The sequence below is a fragment of the Lemur catta genome, chromosome 4 (genome assembly GCF_020740605.2).
Source record: "Lemur catta isolate mLemCat1 chromosome 4, mLemCat1.pri, whole genome shotgun sequence".
Taxonomy (NCBI): domain Eukaryota; kingdom Metazoa; phylum Chordata; class Mammalia; order Primates; family Lemuridae; genus Lemur; species Lemur catta.
The window spans coordinates 72,222,870-72,244,262 of NC_059131.1; the positions used below are offsets into that span (position 1 = coordinate 72,222,870).

Genomic DNA, 21,393 nt, shown 5'->3' on the forward strand with positions numbered 1-21,393 from the left:
GCGATGAGGGAGAGGGTCCTGGCAGTCGGGGAGCTGTGGGGAAGCCTAAGGGATTGAGGAAGTTTTCATTCCAGAGGAAGTTTAGTGTGACTGGAGAAGGCCATAAAGCTGGTGAAGGAAGAGCCTCGGTTGAGTTAAGGATTTTGCACTTCATCCTGAGGGGAATGGAAGGGTTTTTAGCAGAGGACAAAGAAGATTAATTTTGGGCTTTGGCTGCCATGCAGGGAGTAGTTGGAGAGGTGCAAGGCTTGGAAGACTGGGACAGTCAGGAGGCGAGGTCTGGTGGCTGGGCACAGTGGCAACAGGGAGATAGCGCCAAGGCTATTTGTAAAGTCAAGTCATCAGGACTTAACGATGTGGGGCTCAGAGACAGAAAACTGTCAAGAGTGATTCTCCAGAGTCCAGCCGGGATTATGAAGAAGGAAAAAACTGAGAGGACAAGTAGTGAGGGTCCTGTTCTTCAGAACATTCTGGTCTCCTGCCTCTAGAAAGCAAAGCCAAGGGAAGGGGATGAACAGTTCTCAAGTGCATTTCATGGGCACTTGTACTTGGTGCCTTTCATGGCATTGTGAATTCTCATCATGAACCTGCAGGTAGGTAGTGCACTGCCCAGCAAACCTACCCTCCTTTGTTAATAGTAAGAGCAAGAATCATGATGATAGACATATACTGCTATAAATTCCAATTTCACCTTCAAGGCACATTTGTATCTTTTATTCCCTAGTATTTTCTCTGACTGCAAGAGACCCTCAGCTATAAATGGAAAGAATAGCAAAACAATAATCATATCTCCCACTTCATGGAGTAAATAGCTTTTTGAGATTTGAACCTAACATTTTGCGAAAAAATAGACAAAAGTAAAATGGAGCTGCAAAGAAAACATGCTTGATTCTTAACCCATTTCACCAAGAATTTTTAATGAACTCTTCCTTCTATGTTCTCTACAGGGCCACATCTGTCTGGGTAGAATTGTAAAGCAGTGTTTGGCTTTGTCCCTAGTTCTTTGTTTTATTCATGACTTACGTATGGGCTCTTTCTTCCTCTAGAACATAATGCTGTTTTGGTTTTCAGTGTTTCCTGGACCAGCAGCAAATCTGTCACCTTGGAAATGAAGTATTGAGCAGGGAGGTTGCCCTGGCAACTCTTCATTACAAGATGCGAAATGGACCAGATAATTTCATCTTAGCTCTTTCAAAAAGATTAATTCATCACCAAGTCACATACAGAATAAAACTGCTTTAGCTCTTTGATGAACCTAGAATTTAAAGCTCTTTGTTGCCAATTGCTTTGAAAAAAATTGGAATAATTTGGGAAGATTAGTCTGCATCATTGGAGAGTCTACCTCATCATTCCTCATCACCATTGTTATCATAATGTCTTTTACAGCATCCCATCAAGGCTTCCTGCTTTGTCCTTCTCTGGGCTCTGCACATAGCTTTGTGGTCAGATGTCCTGGATTTGTACCCCAGTTCTGTCATTTACTCCTGAAAGGCCATGGCAAGGTCCCTAATCTTGTATGCAATGAACTGTTATCACATACTAGATTCTAAATGAAGCATCTGATATCATCAAAGATCTCATCTAAAACTTAAAGCAACCTGTGAGGTGACTGTTCATTTCCTCATTTAACTGTCAAGGAATGCTAGGTGCCAAGAGGTTAGGGACACTGTTAAAGTCATTGTTCATTGTTTTTGTTTTTACCAAAATGAAGTCAAACTGAACACATGGTTTTTTACCTACATTTTTACTCAACCACTTAGTCATGAACATAATTCCATGCCAGCATGTTCCCATCCACTTAAATCAAGAATAATCTTTTATTTTCTAGATGTTTAGACTGAGAAATGTGATATGTAGTCTACACTGTAGTAACATATTTTCATGAGTTTATGAGTGATTTTATTGACAAGCCACTTGGCTGGTTAATTTTGTGGTCCTCCCTCCATTTTGTTCTGGGAAGTCTGCAGATGTTTCTGTTTGAAAAGCATGTGTTGAAGCTCCAGCACTCAGCAACTGGCACAACTGCAAAATCTGTAAAGCCGTTGCATCTGTGTTTAAAGATTCATCCATGTGAGATTTGCACAGCATTTTCATTACTCATGTCCAGTCAGAACGTCTCCTTAGCCAATCTGTTATTAGCTCTGGGATATTTATTACAAGAGCTGATTTAGTTTAAAAACATTTAGGTTGGTGAATTCAGTCTGGGTCAAACAATAAATACATAATCACCAGTTTCACACTATTTTCTCCATTTCAAAATGTTTGGGGATTGGTTTTAAACACAGCTGGAATGTTGTCAGGTAGTATTCTACCTGTTCTACTTTAAGAATTAATAGCTGTGTGTCCAGTTCTATATTCCACTTTCTTCATTTAGCATATATTATGAACATTTTTCCTTACAATGACCACTTTTAGGTGAATTTTAATAGTTACACTAATATTCAGTAATATGAATTACTATAATCAATTTAACTATTCCTCCCATAATAAGGCAGTTTATTTGGAATTTTAAAAGGGCTAATCTTCCTATATCATTTTACTATCACTTAGAGCAATAACAGTAAAAAACAAACAAATAAAAACCGCTGCCAATTGCTATGTGAAAAGGTATTTTGTTTTAATTTTCAATTCTTTTATCATTTATGAATTTTCTATGTAAGCTAAATATATCTCTTAAAATCTTTTTCATATCATTAATATGCTTACCAAATGACTCTTAAAAAATAGCAGTTATACCTCATCCTATGCATCAATTACCAAGAATTCAAATTTGGTGGAATCCAAACTTAATTATATTTTACAATAAGGTAAACTTTAGCAATTTTTTTGGATCTCAGTTATTATTTTATATATAGTTTTAGTCTTTCATGTACTTAATAAATGGTTACTTTGTACATACATTGTGCTAGAAACTAGTATTTTCTTTTGTTTGTTTGTTTGTTTGTTTGTGTTTGTTTTTGTTTTTATTCTCCCCCCAACTCAGAAACTAGAATTTTCAAAAGGGAATAAGGAACGACAGAGTCTGGTGGAAAGGAAAGCCGTATAGCAAAAACTGCAGTTAAATGTATTTGTTTACAGAGGCATTGAATGAGAAAATATGTAGAGAGTGCCTAGTGCCTGGCAGAGAGTAAGGATAGATAACTGTCATCATTATTGATAAAGCTTTTCTTGAGTACAGTGGTTGCTTATGGGATATTTAGTCTAACAGTGGGAAAAATTCTAACAGAATTAACCTAAATTGGCCTATCCATGAATTCCAGTGGCCTTTATGGTCAGTGACTGTTTCTCTTTCTCTCTTTGTCTCTCTGTCTCTGTCTCTCTCTGTCTCTCTCTCTCTTCTACCCCCTCCCATTTCTCTCATAGTGAAAATCTTGGCAGAGAGTGTGATTATTAATATCAATTTGGTAAGGCTTCTAGGTTAACCTCAAAAGAAGTAGGTAATACCTTGAAGCTTCGTTTTGTAGTCAAATATTGTCCGGAAGAGCCCCTCATTAGTCAGTTATGCTTGATTTGCATTATAAAAGTAATAAGTAAACCCCTTTCAAAGGTGCTGTGATCAGGTAGTTTTATTCCCTCTCAAACAGAGCATTCAGTCTCTTCACTAACCTCTCCCCTTTCCCCACTTGCTTCCTTACAGAAGCTGGGCAGCCATGACTCTGCCCCCCAAGTCCTTATGAGAATGCCCCCATGACCTCATAGTCACACTAAATTTGACATCATAAAGAGAATCTCATGTGACCTCCACTGACCACCGTGTTGTAAAAACTAAGACTGCAGACTGAAGGTGTGGAGTATGACTTTGTCTTTCCCTGAATCTGCATGCAGAAAGGAATGAGAGTGCACAAAAGCCAAAGTTGAGCTTCTGCCACACTGAAGCACATGATGGCCATGCGAGGCAAGCGATCTAAATCCAGGAAAGAGGGAAGTGAAACACTAAATGATGGCTTTTCCTTAAGTATATTAAGTCAGGAGTCAAGCTGATCGTGGTGAAATGTTACAATGTTGCTAAATGTTTTGTGGTATTGATTTTCAATTGAGCCATAAGTTGGCAAACCTGGAGAGCTATTTATAGACTTCTAAAGGAATATTTTTCCAGGGGAGGAAAAAAAACATAATGTTCGTTCATTTTGTTGAGACTGATTTTTTTTCCTCTGAAAATTTATGTGATATATAACTCTATTTTGAGAGGTGATTTTTTTTTCACTTCTACAAGCTTCAATCAGTTTTCAAAGTCCAGTCATCTGACCTTTTAACCCACTGTTCCAGCTCCTTCCCTTTGAGGAGGATTGTTTAGAAGTCACTTGAATTCATATGATTGATAAGTAGCGAGATTGGACTATACAGCACCTTCACTTCCTATTCTCTTCAGTTTTCTAAATCTCTTGCCATTGTTTTGTTTGTCTTAGTCTTGATGGTTTAATTACAAAATGAACATATGTAGCTTTTAAAAAATATGAAACAATACAGTAAAAAGTTCTACCTACCCCCTTTACTTGTCCTGAAATCCCAATTTTTAGAAATTAACACTGTTGATAGTTTTAAGCCTAATTTTTTTATGTTTCAGGCATTTTAAAATTAATTAAAGCATTTCAGATAAAGTTGACGCCCCCTGTGCAACCCTTTTTGATCATATTCTCCTCCCTACTCCAGAGGTAAACACTAGCCTGAGTTTCCATGTATGTTTTAATATTCTTAATATAAAAATATTAAACATTGTTCCAGATGTTTAAAACTTTATACAAATGGTATCATATTGTAAACTCCATTCTGAAACTACTTGGTTTACTTTTATATTTTTTGAGATTTTATCTAGATTCATTTTTTTCCTGCTGTGTTTTTCTGTTGAGTACATGTCCATTTCTTGTAAATACTGATAAATTTGGACTTATTTCTAACCTCTTATTTTCTGTTGAAAATCATTTTCCTTTGCTTCTTTATGTTCTTCTTTCTTGACTTTTGTTAGACTCAAAGTTTTCTATATTCCCTCTTTTTCCCCACCAATGCTTGTTTAGGAGCAATAGATAGTATTTCTATTCCTTTAGTAATTATTTAAAAGTTTTAATATGCATGACAACATTTTCTAAGTCTTAAGTTATTTTATATTTTTATTCTCCCCCTAAACAAAATCAAGAACCTTAGTACCTTTTAACTAGTCATTAAAAACCCTTCCCCCCAAAAATCTTATTATTGTGCTTTAGAGTTCACTTTTGCTTTTAGAACATACATAGTAATCTTTTTGTAACTTTCATAAGGTAATTAAATTTTTAACAGTTTCAGTTGTGTATCTTTGTATATCTAAAATGTTTTCCTTTTCCTATTGAAAGAGAGTTTAGCCTGCTATAAAGGTCTTTGTTGACAGTAAATTTCTCTTAGCACTTTGAAGATATCTTTCTTCTTTTTATTTGTTTATTTCTATAGATTTAGGAGGTACAAGTGTTTTTTTATTACATGGATGAATTGTATAATGCTGAAGTCAGGGCTTTTAGTGTACCCATCACCAGAATAGTATACATGGTACCAGATAGGTAATTGTTTATTCCTTACTCCTGTCCATCTATTCCCCCCTTCTTAGTTTCCAATGTCCATTACATCACTTTATGACCATATATACCCATCATTTAGCTCCCACGTATAAGTGAGAACATGTGGCATTTGTTTTTCCATTCTTGAGATACTTCATTTAGAATAATGGTCTCCAGTTCCATCCAAGTTGCTGTAAAAGACATTATTTCATTCCTTTTTATTGGCTGAGTAGTACTCCATGGTGAATATATACCACTTTTTTTTTATCTACTCATCAGTTCATGGGCACTTAGATTGATTCCATATCTTTCCAATAGTGAATTATGCTGTGATAAATATTTTGGTGCAGGTGTCTTTTTGATATAATGACTTTTCTGAATTTATCCATCCTAGAAAAATTTTGGAGGAGTCTTTAAGATTTTCTAGGTATAAGATCATATCATCAACAAACAGTGATACTTTGCCCTTTATTTCCTTCTCTAACCTGATTACTCATAGACTTCCAGTGCTGTGTTGAATAAAAGTGGTGACAGTGGGCATCATTGTCTTGTTCCACTTCTTAGGGTGAATGCTTTCAACTTTTTCCCATTCTGTGTGATGGTGAAATGGGTTTGTCATATATGGCTTTTATTATTTTGAGGTTTGTTCCTTATATGCCTAGTTTATGTAAGGTTTTTATCATAAAGGGGTGTTGGATTTTATCAAATGCTTTATATTGAGATAATCATATGGTCTTTGTTTTTACTTTTGTTTATGTGGTGAATTGCATTTATTGATCTGAGTTTGTTGAAATAGCCATTATCTGTTATATATGTTACTGCTTTATATGGTTTTTTTTTTTTGCATGGATTGCTTTTAAGATTTTCCTTTAAATTTGATATGTTGCAGTTTTACTACAGTATGGCTATGTGTGGATTTTTTTTTTTTAGTCTATTTTGCTGTGGGCTGACTTTTGATCTGAGGACTTATTTTTTTCAAATTGTAGAAAACTCAACTATTATAGCTTCAAATGTTTCTTCTTTAACAATCTTTCTATTCTATTCTTTTGAAATTTCTATTAACATATTGAAGTTTCTTAATCTCTTTATCTATCTATCTCCCATCAGCAGCATCATCATCATGATCTGTTTATCCACATTCTTTTTATCTCTCTGTATTCTGGGAAAAGTCTTCCATACAGTCACCCAGTTTGCCAGTTCTTTTTTTGATTGTGTCAGTCTAGAATTTATTCTATCTATTTAGATTTTTTTTTGTTTCAATTACAATTTTTTTCCAAGATAGATTTTTTTTATTGTTTTTTTAATACCATCCATTTCTTCTTATGGCACTTCAGTAAGTTTTTGTACTTTTATATAGCTGTTACATCTTTGAGCAACCTGATCATAAGCAATTTTAATTATAATTAATTTAAAATCATTGTGAGATGGCTCATAAAATTAATTTATTCTCAAATGAGTTGACATTCTGATTGTTGATTTGCTCAGTTATTATTTTTGGCATTGTACTTTTGTGTGTACTTGGAAATTTTAGTATTTTAGCTCATTTTAACAAGATTTTTTTTAAAATCTGCCTTTTCTTATTCTCCTTCTGTTTTGCAGTTGCCTAAATCCATCCTTCTGAACTACCATCCCATCCCTCCCCATGTGCATTTACAGCTCTTGTTCCATGGTGATATTGTGGATATTACAGATTCAAAGAATGGCTTGGTTCAGTTCTTGGTTGTGAGGCTGTATCAGTGTCCACTCTCCCTAGGCATGTCCTTCTTTGAGGAGTAAGAGACCATCATACCAGTGCTGATGTCAGGCACTGAGCCTGATTTGGGCTGTTGTTTTACAGAGCACTCATAGTCCCACCTGCTTTACAGGAGTTGAGTTCCCACTGCCCTCCTATCTTTGGGCCCAGAATCAGCAAGCCCACAGCTTCAGCCCTGCTCACTTTTTCACATTTCTGCTCAGCTTTTTGTCTCTAGAAACCTATTTATCAATCATGCATCCTTCTTTCTTTCTTTCTATGCATTGTATTCTTAATAACAACACTAAAATGTTTGTATGATTTTGGAGGCAGGGGGAAACATAAAAGCATGAACTATGTCATCTTGATTGAAAGCAAAAATTTACTTCTTAAAAGTAATTCTCCACATTTCCAAAATACTTATGTGCTCCTAGGGTCAGAATCATATACAATTTTGAGACAATGATAGTATAGCTTAACATTTTCCTTTTAGATGGTTTTCTTTTTTTGTTTAAATATTAAGATATGAGATATATCTTTTGTGAACATTCATTTATTCTTTTATCAACAAATATTTGTTGAGGGCACACTGTGTCAGGTACTGTTCTAAGTGATAGGAATGCAGTAGTGAATAAAACAGTTTCTGCTCTTATGGCACTGACATTCTACTAGAGAGAGATAGGTAATATGCAAATAGATAAACATAAAATAACAGGTACTATTAAGATGAAAGGAGAGTTGGGAAGAAAAGAATGAAGGTGGGTTTTGATTACAAGGGAGGATGGAGTAAGCATACCTCTCCCTGTTTCTCCCATGAAATACAACTATAAATCTTAGACTATATGGTGGAGCTATCAGTGAACTTGGAAATCGAAATGGTCCCGAAAGAATTGGGGAGGGAAACCAGAATTCAAAGTTCCACCAGCAATAAGTTTACCATTTCCCTCCCTGGAATTGCCTGGCATGGAATCGGAGGTATCCAAAACCCCAGAAGTAAGCACCAGGTAGGGACAGAAAGAACATCAGAAGGAAGCCTTTCTTTCTGGTGCTCTGCTACTCTTGTAGAAAGTAGTTTTATTGATCACTAAGCCTTCTTTGTTTGACATGTTATAATAATCTCTTATAAATTGATAAGAAAATGGTCAAAAGATACTAACAATAATAAAATATTCTCAAAAAATAAAATGTAAAATAAGTATATAAAAATGATGGTTAACCCAACTACTAAATTGTAAAGAAGCAAAAATGAGATACTGTTTCTTATTGCCTGCTCTTACAAATTTGACAGAGGCTTCTGAAGATAACACACAATTCTGATTAGAGTTTTATTAAACAATTTTGGTTTTTATTTTCTGGCTTGCGTGTGTATATGTGTGTGTGCGGTGGTGGTTATTTTAAAAATATATAGTTTTAAAACATGAAAAGAAAAGGTTAGTAATGATATCTCTGATTCTTATTTTTTCTCTGTGATTTACTATATTTTCTAATTTTTCTACATTTATAATATATTGATTATATAGTCTGAAAAAAATTATACAGCTATGCAGATACATTTTCAAAGGCACCTGTTAACCTATCAAATGACACTTTCCTTTCCTTTGGTATTGACATGTAGGTGTTCCCTCTGGCACATGTGTGCAGTGACACAAATAAGATGACATTAATTAACCCACACGGAGTCAAGCTCAATATCTACAAGCAAAAAGTGGAACAGGCGATTAAGTCCTACGAAAAGTGAGTATTACTCCTGGCTGCTCTTTAGTGGATGTGGAACATGTTTGTCTGTTTTGGCTTTTTCTCTTGTTTTAGCTTAGATTTTTTTTTATCTGAATCAGCTATTTAAAAATTGTTCATAAGGAATATCATGAGCAGTAGCAGCAGCTAACTCAGGGCTTCCTATGTGCCAGGCACTGCATTAAGTACTTTACCTGAATATTTTTGGCAGAGCTTTAAGGAAACCAGCTTCCCTTTCCAAAATCTATAGACATTTCATGTTTCCATGAGATCTTTAAAGTTTTCCTTTTAACAGAGTGAATTTGATCATTTCAGTATCTCACATTATGTAAAGTGACTAATAAAACTCCATAGTAATGAGATAATGGAGATAATATAAGTATATATTATTATTTAAAAATTTTTCGTATCAAGTTCAAGATGATGATAAAGTTGACTACAGTGAAATCCATGCTCTGAAATAGTCCCTGTGTCTGTGCTGAGACTGGAGCCTCTCCTCACAGGGTGGATGACCCAGTCTTCATCCTTGTCCATGCTGTGATCACCTCCCCACCATGCCCCCAACACTTAATTAATCCTTGGTGCACAGCACTTGCTTAAACTTTGAGCACACCCAGCTTCTTCAAGCAAACCTGTTCTTGGTTCTGAAAGTTGGGTTTTCATTTATCATGTGGGTGGGAGAAATGAAACAAAGTCCGCGAAAGTTAACAATAAGGCCCAGGCCAGCATTTATTGGCCACTTGTCATTTTGCCCTGTGTCTAGTGTGTGTTCAAAACAAATACAAGGTCTGACTCCTGCCCACAGGGTGCACACAGTCCTGTCCGATGGCATGTCTTTCCCTACGGTGCCATCACAGGCCTCTCCCAACCCCCCTGCACCTAAACTTATTCCACTGCCCTCACCTGAGAATTGAGGCTGTCTTACCTGGCCGCCTCCGTGTATCTCTGAGTCTTTACCTGCCCTGCATCTTTCTTTTGGAGGCAGGTTGAGCCAGTCAAGGCTCACTCTTGCCCATGGGTCTGAGACTTCAGGCAGGCCTCTCCTTCCTTATGAGCTTTACTCCTCCTCCTCCTGTTACGCTGCTGTCCCCAGCAGGGTCTTTCATCCCTTCTTGCCTCAGCACCAATGGCCCTCCTCAGAGAGGCCTGTCTGTAGTTCCCTTCCACTGCCCACCTTCTGTGTGGCCCTCAGAGAACTTGGGGCTTCTGCACAGGCCTGTGACCTGCTGACTATCTCTGCCTCTCTAGGATGTCAGCTCCTGAGGCCAGAGGCTTGGCCAGCCTTGTCTCCTTCATCCCCGATTCCTAGCAGGTGTCTGTGTGTGGGTGTGTATGTGTGTGTTTATTTGACTATTCAAATTTTATATAATTCAAGTTTAGTTATTAATATTCTTCAAATTCAGTTATTCAAAATGCAATATAATAATACCATTCAAATTCAAATGTGATTTGCTTGAATAATTCAAATATTTGAGTTCTGTAATTACTTGGTCTATGAAAGCCTAGTGCGAGGCCACAAACCAGAGCTTTGATGTCAGAAAGTTCCTAGGGGTTTCATTCTTGGTTCTGATAATACTCTGGGCAAGTGTGTGACAATCATAAGCCTCAGATTCCTTATTCACAGAACCTATCTCACAGGGCTGTTGTGAGGATTATGTAAATCACATATAAAGAGCAATTAATGTTAATTACTTACCCCTTTCATTTCCTGAATCTGCTAATCCTAAAATGACTATAAATATATGGACTGTGGGAGTCATACAGCTCTTCCCACTGTGCTGACCTTATCCCAGGAGTTTCAAGGACAGGGACCCCCATTCCCAAGCAGAAGAGAGGCCTTCTTCCTTAGCAGCAAACCAAAACACAGACATAGTAAGTGGTTTGTCTCACTTCTTACTTCCAGTGAGTGAATCTGGAAAAGCCTTTTAGTAGCCTCTGGAGAAATATTGTCACTATATTATTAGTATTAAAAAATATTATTTTAATATTATTAATAGCATTAATTTTAACATGACTGATATCATTTAATAATATTTAAGATTATTGATTGAATTATTTGATGTTATTAATTTGATGTTTGTATTAAATAATTTATTTAACACAGTGACTTAATAATATCAAGATTATCATGAATATTACACAGAACAAAACTTCCTAATTTTTTGCATTCAGTAGAGTTTAAGACTTTTCTTGGTATAAATGTCAATTCCTTTTTCCATTTTGCTCCACTTTTCTCAAGATATGTAGAATATGAAAAGCAATTGATGAAATGTTTACCTCTACACCATCCCCAAATAACATTTCTAAGGAGTTTCCCACCAAAAGTAAGCCAGATGTAACCTTAAATATAACCTTCATATAACCTAAATCCATACTGTCAGGACTAGGCAAATGGGAAGCTCACAGTCCTTTGGCCAAAATAATGACATAGTTATTTTGGTCACACTTAGTGCCCATGTGTGGGAGTTCTTGTGTTTCAATATTTTAAGAATTGAGGCAGTCATTTTGGCTTTATGTATCTGTGCATAAGCTTTGAGTGAATATTGCCAGGGCTGGGTAGATTCTGGGGTGATTTTTCTGCAGCTTACTTTGATTGCAAGTCTAAAGTCAAGGTCTCAGTTCTCATACCCCAGGAGAAGAAGCATCTGTTCTAACCTGGGACTGAGACCATGCTTAGAACCCTCTACTTGTGGTCTCAAATTTGCTGGGCTGGGTGCTTATCAGCTTCTGAAGTGTCACTAGTTACAAGCTGCTTTGCAAATGAGTCAATTCTTGGCACAAGTAGATTTGAAAATTAAAGATACAGAAAGCTAGTGAATACAACCCCTCAACCAAATTTCACTCTCCTACAACAAAGATGAAAACTGTTGTTAGTAAAATACCCAAATTAAGGGGCTGGGCCAGCCTCAGAGAGGCCCTCACATCCAGTTCCCTTCCCGCATCCCGTGGGGATCATAACACACGCTAAACACAGTGGTTTTCCTGTGGTTGCCTCCCAGCATTGAAGAGCCAATGGCTTCAGTAGAGCCATTGAAATATTTCAATGAAGATGGAAAATGGGAGAATAACAGAGGTATTGAAAATGTGCTGTTGGAGAAGTCTATTCTAAAGGATTAAATTAAAGTTAGAGGCATGTGCTAGCTAACTGGATCCACATTCACCAATGATTTCTCAGAATTTCTAAGCCTTGTTCTTCAGAACCTGGAGGGAACAAATGTTGAGTTATTCCTGGTCACTTTATTTATACATCTCACTTAGTCCTCTTAAGCATGCCAAGGGTGAGTGGTGTTATCCTGGTCTTATCACTGATAAAACAGGTCTCAAAAAGCTGTGTAACACAGGATCACACAGCAGCAAAGTGGGGACATGGAGATTTGGACCCAGACCCATGTCGTTCCAAAGCCCTTATCTACACTCCCAGTCTCTCTCCCTACCACACTGCCTCCACTTTCAAAGTTTAGATTTAAGAGGATTGTGAATAGGTGTTCTTTTTAAAGAAAAGCATACACACACACACACACACACACACACACACACACACAGTGCATACTATGAATCCTTTTAACAAGTCTTAGCGTTCTTGATGATTGTTACATGAACCACATGATTAAAGAAAACCAATTTCCAGATAGGCCCCAAAGAACCAAAAATTTCAAGTGAGACAAAAGAACTTAGCTGGAAGGGCTTATTTCCCTTTTCCTGACTCTTTTTCTATCACTTACAGAACATTTACCTGTGTCAGACACAATTCTGTGTGTTGGACACACACTAGTTCATTGAGTCCTCATAGTGATACTAGGAAGGGGAAGGTACTATTATTCACATTTTACAGAAGAAGTTGGGTACTGGCCCAAAGCCTCACGGCTGGGAAGAGGAGAAGCTTTAGGCCCAGGCATTGTGGTTCCAGAGTCCATCCTCTTACCCCCAACACCAGACTCCCTTTCCATGTCTCACCAAGCTCGTGGTGGGAGAGCAGGCAGGATAACACCTCCGCCAGAAGTGTGTTCTCAGAGCCCCATCCCACTGGTGCTGGGTCCAGTGGTTAGAAGAATGCCTTCTGAGTGGGGTAGTGTCCTCACACTTCATTTTATTGAAGCAGTTTTTTTAATGGAACATCAGTTCACAAGCTGGGAGCCCATATTCTAAGCCCTGCAGTCCAGGAAGCCTGCTTTGGGGTAGTGAACTCCCCTGGAGGAACCCCTGGCTCTAATTCCTTTCCCTCCTCTTGGGTTGACAGCTGCTCTCTGAGAACACACTCAGTGATGAGCTGTAGTCTCAGTGCCACCAAGTAGCAGTGGTAGGTGAACAAAGTGCCTCATCTGTCTGCCCCTCAGCAGCCTCGTGTAGAAAACAAGGCAGTCAGGCTGGCTGATCTCTAAACTGCATCCCAATCCTGTTATTTATGACCTTGTTAACCTCTTTTCTCTGAGAATCCAGGCAGAAGAATGTCTACCAAAAGCAAGCTAGGTAGGGGCACAGTTATGTTTTCCTTAGGAAGAAAACTGGTGGGAGGTTAGAAACATCTTCATACAAAGGAATAGTTTGTCTACTGCCTTTGATCAGATTGGGTTTTACCTGACTGAGCTGAGAGCTGAGCCCTCCTTTAATATTTGACACAATTGCCACAAAGCCACGAGACTTCTGCAGTGATGCTGAGGAGACACTCGTATCTAGTCTCTCTAAGCAGATAACTGCGGTGTGGTCCAGTGATAATGGCACTTAGCTTGGGCTCCCCTGCAGTGCCTGGGGTCAGCCTTTTGCCATGAAATGAAGTATTCCTACTAAATTATTGTTGTTTTTTTAAACAGACGCTTGAATAAAATTGTTTGGCGAGCATTATCTCCAGAGGAAAAAGAAAGGTAAGCCATTCCATTCCCTCTTCACTTTTTTAAAATTTCAGTGAAATTCATGTAACCTAAAATTAACCATTTTAAAGTGTACAATTCAGTGGTATTTAAGATATTCAAAATGTTTTGCAAATCACCACCTTTTTCCAGTTTCAAAACTTTTTCATCACCCCAGAAGAACACCTTGTACCCACACAGTAACCACTCCCCATTCCCTTCTCCCCCAACCCCTGGTGACTACTAGTCTGCTTTCTATCTATGAATTTGCCTATTCTGGGTATGTTATATGAAGGAAATCACACAACATGTGACCTTTCTGTGTCTGGCTTATTTTAGTTACTTCATGTAAAAACTTAATGTTTTTAAGGTTCATGTAAGTTGTAGCATGTATCAGTACTACATGTGTGTGTGTACATATAAACACCCCACCATTTATCTGGTCTTCCATTGATAGACATTTGGATTGTCTCTGCTTTTTGGTTATTATGAAAAATGTTGCTATATCCATTTGTGTATAAGTTTCTGTGTGGACACTTGTTTTCATTTCTCTTGGGTATATATGTAGGATTGGATTTGCTTATCACATGGTAATTCTGTGTTTGACTTTTTGAGAAACCACCATACTGTTTTCCCATAGCAGCTACAACATTTTAAAAAACCATTTATTTACTTATTTTTATTGACATATACTAAGTCTACATATTTATGGGACATGCTTGATATTTTAATGCATGCATACAATGTATAATGATCAAATCAGGATATTTAGGATTTTCATCACCTCAAACATTTATCATTTCTTTGTATTGGGAACATTTCAGATCCTCTCTTCTAGCTAGTTTAAAATGTACAATAAATAATGATTAACTATAGTCAACTACTGTGCTATTGAACACTAGAATTTATTCCTTCTACCTAACTGTATGTTGTTTGTACCTGTTAACGAATCTCTCTTCATCTCCCCCTGCATACCCACACCTCCTTTCCAGCCTCTGGTAAGTCTCATTCTATCCTCTACTTCCATGAGATCAACTTTTTTTTAACTCCTACATATGAGTGAGAACATGCGATATTTGTCTTTCCATGCCTGGCTTATTTCACTTAACATAATGACCTCCAGTTCCATCCATGTTGCTGCAAATGACAGGATTTCATTCTTTTTATGGCAGAACAGTATTCCACTGTGTACATATACATTTTCTTTATCAATTCATCCACTGATGAACACTTAGGTTGATTCCATAGCTTGGCTATTGTGAATAATGCTGCAATAAACATGGAAGTGCAGGTATCCCTTTGATGTATTGATTTCCTTTCCATTGGATAAATACCCAGTAGTGGTATTGCTGGATTGTATGGTGGATTCTTATTGCTAGCACTTGCTATTTTTCGTTTTTTAAAAAATTAATGTCTAGCACTTGCTATTTTTCTTTTTTTAAAAAATTAAAGTCATCCTAGTGAATGTGAAGGAATATCTTATTATGGTTTTGATGTGCATTTTCTTAATGACTAATGATGCTTGAACATCTTTTCACGTGCTTGTTGTCCATTTGTATATCTTCTTTGGAGAAACGTCTATTTAAGTCCTTTTTCCATTTTTAAATTGGGTTGTGTTTTTGTCATTGAGCTGTTCTGATTTGTCCTGTTCTCCTGTGATTGCCATGGTTCAAGCCTTTGCTTGATGATCTTTGTGCTGGGTGTTGGGTTGCTCCCCAGGCCATTGTAGGAAGTTCAAGCTGGGGGCTGGGTGAGACCCTCTCCATGGAGGCTGGGATTGTGGGGATTGCTCTTCCTGGGGTTTCCTTGCACAGGTCACAGTGACAGCTGGGTGAAGCTATCTAGCCAGTGGTTGTGGGTTTCTGGGCTGTGGGCATTTGCTTGAATCAGGTCCACGTGTAATAGCAGCTCAAGGCTAGGGGATCCCTCGCAGGGCGTTGGGCCTTGGGGCAGTTCCACTGGCCCTGCAGCAGTGGTGGACAGTCAGGGGTGAGGTCTTGGTGTCCAGGTGCAACTCTGGAATCATGGGGGCAGTGTCCTGTGCCTGGCGGGAGCTCTGGGGCCACAGGGGTGGAGCCTTAGGCTCCAGTGCAAGAGCCTCAGAGCTGGGACTGGGAAAAAGCCAAAAGCAGGGCCTCAGAGCCAGAAGCAGCGCCGTGTGGACAAGGCCACACAGGCAGCTGGCTGTTTCCACCTGGGGCATGGAGACAGGGCTACAGAGGTGGTGGGCTGTTCGAACTGGGGGCACAGAGACAGGCCTCATAAGGTGGCAAGCTGTTCTGCAGGCTTGGAAACTGCAGATGTCAAGCCACACAGGTGGAGGTCAGTTCCAGTGGCCCAGGGACTGTGGAATTCTCCCCACCCTGCTAACTCCCACTGAGGCAGTCTCCCAAGCTTTCAGATTGGGGCTTGAAGCATCCGAGGCAACTCCTTTGCTCAGATCCTGCAGCACTGGAAGGGAGGGGAACATGGCTTCCAGTCACAGAGTACGGCTCAGAGGGAGTGGTGTGAAGGCTACTGCTGCAAAGCTGAGTCCAGTGCAGACCTGGCACCATGAACCCGAGAGCAAAGGATAGCATCAGCTGCAGACACCCAGGATCAGCGGCCACCAGATCCTTACTGTGCCTGTTATCTCGTGCAATGGCTCTGCACAGACTCTAGGCAGCTCCCAGGCTGTCCGGACAGAGGCCTGTGGTGGTGGAGGGAGCCCTCTTACAACTCAGCCACAGCGCCTGTGGGGTAAGCGCAACACCCCAGCACTCTATCCTCCTAATCTTTCCTGCATGTAGACGCCTCCCCACAGATCCCTTCGATCTTGTCCCACATGTCACTGTCACCTTCACCTTCACTCTGAGTGTCCCATGTTGTTTCTCTGTGATTTCACAATGTTCCTTCTAAGAAAAGCTATCTGTAGGTAGGCATCTGCCTGCAATTTACACTCCTTTCCTTGAAAACAGCGTGCTTGTGGGCTGCTTCTAGTCTGCCATCTTCCCTTCTATTTTCTTTCTATTTTTTGTGTATCTGTTGTAGGTTTTTTGATTTGAGGTTGAGTTTTCATAGGTTTCTTGAGTTGAGGTTATTTGCAAATAACATCTTATGACTAATTATTTTAAACTGATGAAAACTTAACTCTGATTACAAAAAACAACAAGCAAGCAAAGAGAATGCTAAAAATACAACCTCTACACTTTAACTCCATTCCCCCCACTTTTTGAATTTTTTGTTTATATATATATATCTTTTTATGCTATCTCTTAAGAAGTTGTTGTAGTTATAATTTTACTAAGTTTGTGTTTTAGTCTTCCTACAAAAGATATGAGTGTTTTACGTATCGCTACTGCAGTGTTATTCTGTATTTGTCTGTGTACTTACTGTTACTAGTGAGTTTTAAATGGTTTATTATTGTTCGTTAATATACTTTTCTTTCCGTTTAAAGAACTCCCATTAGCATTTCTTATAGGACATGTCTGCTGTTGACACAGTCCTTCACTTTTCATTTGTCTGGAAAAGTCTTTATTTCTCCTTCATGTTTGAAGGATATTCAAGGTCCAAGAGCTCCTTAGTCATCAGGTGGTAAATCCTGCCAGGACTGGATCCTTCCCTTCAGGGCAGCAGGTTCCCTTCTGTCCCAGGGTAGGTGTGGAAATGTCATCCAGGAGCTAAGGCCTGGAATTGAGGGCTTCAGGAATTTGCTTGGTACTTTATTTTACTGTGCCTGAGCTGGTGAGTACCTAAGTTGCAAGACAAAGTCCTCTGTACTCTTCCCTTTCCCTTCTACAAGTGTAAGGAGTCTCTCCCTGAGCTGCAAGGCCTGAAGTTGGGGCAGGGGCAATGCAGGCACTCCCTTAACCATCACAGCTGGTGTCTCACTGGGTCATGTGCACCCTAACTAAGTCCGCTGGCTGCAAGTCCAGTGAAGCACCAGACTTGCCCGAGGACTGCCATCTTTGTGGCCTGGATGCTTTTCAGATTTATTCCAGTCCCCAGGCCACTTTCATCAGCCAGTGGTGGAGCTAGCTGGAGCTCAGGTTTCCACTGCCAAGGCAGAGGATTCCTCTCTGGCCAGGGCTTGTCTAAATACTCCCTCCAAGGGTGCCAGCAGAATTCTGCCTTGTGTTGTGTTCCACTGTGACAGCGCAGCACTGAGTTCCAAAGCAAAGTCCCAGAATCACTTCACTCTCCCTCCCCCAAGTGCACAGATTCTCTCTCATTGTGACCCTGCTGGGGGCTGGGGTGAGGTGTGGTATAGGCAGTGTAAAACTGTCTTCCTTACCCTCTTCAGTGCCTCTTTCTTTGATGTGTTGTTAAAACCAGGTAATGTGATCACTCACCTTATTTTTGGTTCTTATGAGGGTACTTTCTTATGTGGATAGTTGTTCAATGTGGTGTTCCTGTGGGGAAATGATCACTGAGAGGTTCTGTTTGGCCATCTTGTTCCCCAAAAGCTTTTAATTTTTAGGTAAGTCAATTTATCTTTTTTCCTTTGTTGGTTGTGCTTTTGGTATCAAATCTAAGAATCCAGTGCCAAATACAAGGACATGAAGATTTATCCCTTTGTTTTCTTCTAACGTGGTTATGGTCTTAGCTTTTACATTTATGTTATTCATCCATTTTAAGTGAATTTTTGTGTAGAAAGTAAGGTAAAGGCCCAACTTCATCCTTTGCATGTGAATATCTAATTTTCCCAGCCCCTTTTGTTTAAGAAACAATTCTTTCCCCATCAAATGGCCTTGGCACTCTTATTGAAAATCAATAAATTTTTGGGCTTATTTTTGAACTCTTTATTCTTTTCCATTGGTCTATAGGTCTACTTTTATGCCAGTTGGCACTTTTAATTGCTGTAGATTTGTAGCAAGTTGTGAAATTGGGAAGCGTGAGTCCTTCAACTTTCTTCTTTTGTTTCAAGATTGTTTTGGCTATTTGGGGTCCCTTGAAGTTCCATATGAATTTGAGGATTGGTTTCTCCATTCTGGAAAAAAAAAAAAAGCCATTGGAATTTCGATAAGGATTACACTGAATCTATAGATCACTTTGGAGAGTATTGCCATCTTAACAATATTAAGTCTTCCAACTCATGAGCACATGATGTCTTTCCACTTATTTTGGGCTTTAGTTCCTTCAGCAATTTTTTATAGTTTTCAGTGTACAAGACTTTCATGTTCTGTCTTTTTTTGTTCTTTTGGATGCTATTGTAAATGGGATTGTTTTCTTAATTTCATTTTCAGATTGTTCATTACAGGTACATAGAAACATAACTGATTTTTGTATTTTGACCTTGTACCTTTCAACTTTGCTGAGTCTGTTAGCTCTAGTGGCTTTGCAGGAGGTATCTATGGGATTTTCTGCATATAGAAACATTTCATCTGAAAATAGAGATAATTTTACTTCTTCCTTTCCAGTTTGAATGCCCTTCATTTCTTTCTCTTTATCTAGCTAAGACTTCCAATACAACATTGAACAGGAGTGGTAAAAAGGGACTTTCTTGTCTTGTTCCTGATCATAGGGAGAAAGCTTTCAGTCTTTCACCATCGATTATGATATTAACTATGGGTTTTTCATAAATGCCCTGTATTGTGTTAAGGAAGTTCCTTTGTGTTCCTAGTTTGCTGATTGTTTTTAATCACGAAAGATGTGTGCTGAATATCATCAAATACTTTTTCTGTATCTATTGAGATGATCATGTGATTTTTCCTCCCTTTGCTCTACTGATATGGTATATTAAATCATTTAATTTTTTAGGTTGAACCACTCTTGCATTCCTGGGATAAATCCCACTTGGTCATGGTGTATAATCATTTAAATGTTCTGTTGGATTTGATTTGCTAATATTTTATTAAGGATATTTATGCCCATATTCATAAAGGAAAATGGTCTGTAGTTTCCTTTGGTATCTTTGTCTTTGGTATCAGGGTAATTCTGGCCTTGTTGACTATGTTAAGAAGGCATCCCTCTCTTCTATTTTTTGGAATAGTTTGAGCAGGATTGTTGTTAATTCTTTATATGTTTGGTAGAATTCACCAGTCAAGCCATCTGCTTCTGGACTTCTCTTTGTTGGAGGTGGGGAAGTTGAGTCCTTATTCAATGTCTTTAATTTTTGTAGGCTGTCGAGATTATCTATTTCTTCTTGAGTCAGTTTTGATAATCTGTGTGTTTCTAGAAATTTGTGCATTTTATCTGGATTACCTAATTTTTTATCACACAACTGTTTATAGTGTTCTCTATAATTCTTTTGATTTTTTAATAGTAATGTCTGCTTTCATTTCTGATATTAGTAATTGTGTCTTGTCTCCTTTTAGTCAGTTTAGGTAAAGGTTTTTCAATTTTTTTTTTTTTTGGCATTTTTCAAAGAACTAACTTTTCATTTTGTTGCTTCTCTCTATTATTTTTCTATTCTCTATTTTGTTTATATCTGCTCTACTTTTTATAATTCTTATCCTCTGCTGGCTTTGGGTCTAATTTTCTCTTCTTTTTCTAGGTCCTTAATAAGGTGTAAATATAGGTTGTTAATTTGAGATATTTATATTTTTCTAATGAAGGCATTTATTTACAGCCATAAATTTCTCTCTGACCACTGGCTTGCTGCGTCCCATAAATTTTGTTGTAGTTTTCATTTTCATTTATCCCATATTATTTACTAATTTCCCTAGTGATTTCTTCTTTACCTATTGGTTATTTGAATGTGGTATTAATAATTTCTGTATATTGCCAATTTGATAGCTTTCCCTTTTGTTATTATTCTAACTTTATTCCATCGTGTTTGGAAAAGATACTTTGTATGATTTTGATCTTTTAAAGTAGTTTGAGAATTGCTATGGTCTAACATATGGTCTATCCCAGAGAATGTTAACTATGCACTTAAAGTAGTATAGTCTGCTGTTGTTGGATGAGGTGTTATGTATATATCTGTTAAGTGCAGTTGATTTATAGTGTTTTCTGTCCTCCATTTTATTTTTGCTCTTCTATCTGGTTGTTCTATTCATTATTGAAAATGGGGTGTTGAAGTCTCCAACTATTTTTGTACAGTTGGGCCTCCATATCCATGGGTTCTGCATCTATAGAGTCAACCAATCACGGATCAAAAATATCCAGGAAAAAAATAACAGTACAACCATAAAAAATAATACAAGTAAAAACCAATACAGTATAACAACGCCTGCATAGAATTTACATTGTTTTAGATATTATAAGTAATGTAGAGATGATTTAAAATACATAGGAGGATATGCATAGGTTATATGCAAACACTGTGCTATTTTATTTAAGGGACTTGAGCATCTGTGGATTTTTGTATCCACAATGGGTACCAGAAATAATCCCTCATGTATACCAAAGGAAGACTGTACAACTGTCTATTTCTCCCTTTAGTTTTTTTAGGATTTGTTTTATATATTTTGATGCTTTGTGTACATGTTTCTAGTTTTTATATCTTCCCGATGATTTGACACTTCTATCAATATAAGCTGTCATCCTTTCTCTGTTGTAACAATTTATGACTTAAAATCTATTTTGTCTAATAATAATAATATAGACACTCCAGCTTTGTTTTGGTTACTATTTTCAT

General features: G+C 37.9%; 1 protein-coding gene across 1 annotated transcript in view; it reads left to right on the plus strand.

Annotated features, from left to right (window-relative positions):
• VWA3B (von Willebrand factor A domain containing 3B) overlaps nt 1–21,393 on the plus strand; it is a 204,299-nt gene that overhangs the window by 136,484 nt on the left and 46,422 nt on the right. Inside the window, 2 exon segments of the mRNA XM_045550176.1 lie at nt 8,870–8,988; nt 13,797–13,847. Coding sequence (XP_045406132.1) covers nt 8,870–8,988; nt 13,797–13,847 — 170 coding nt within the window.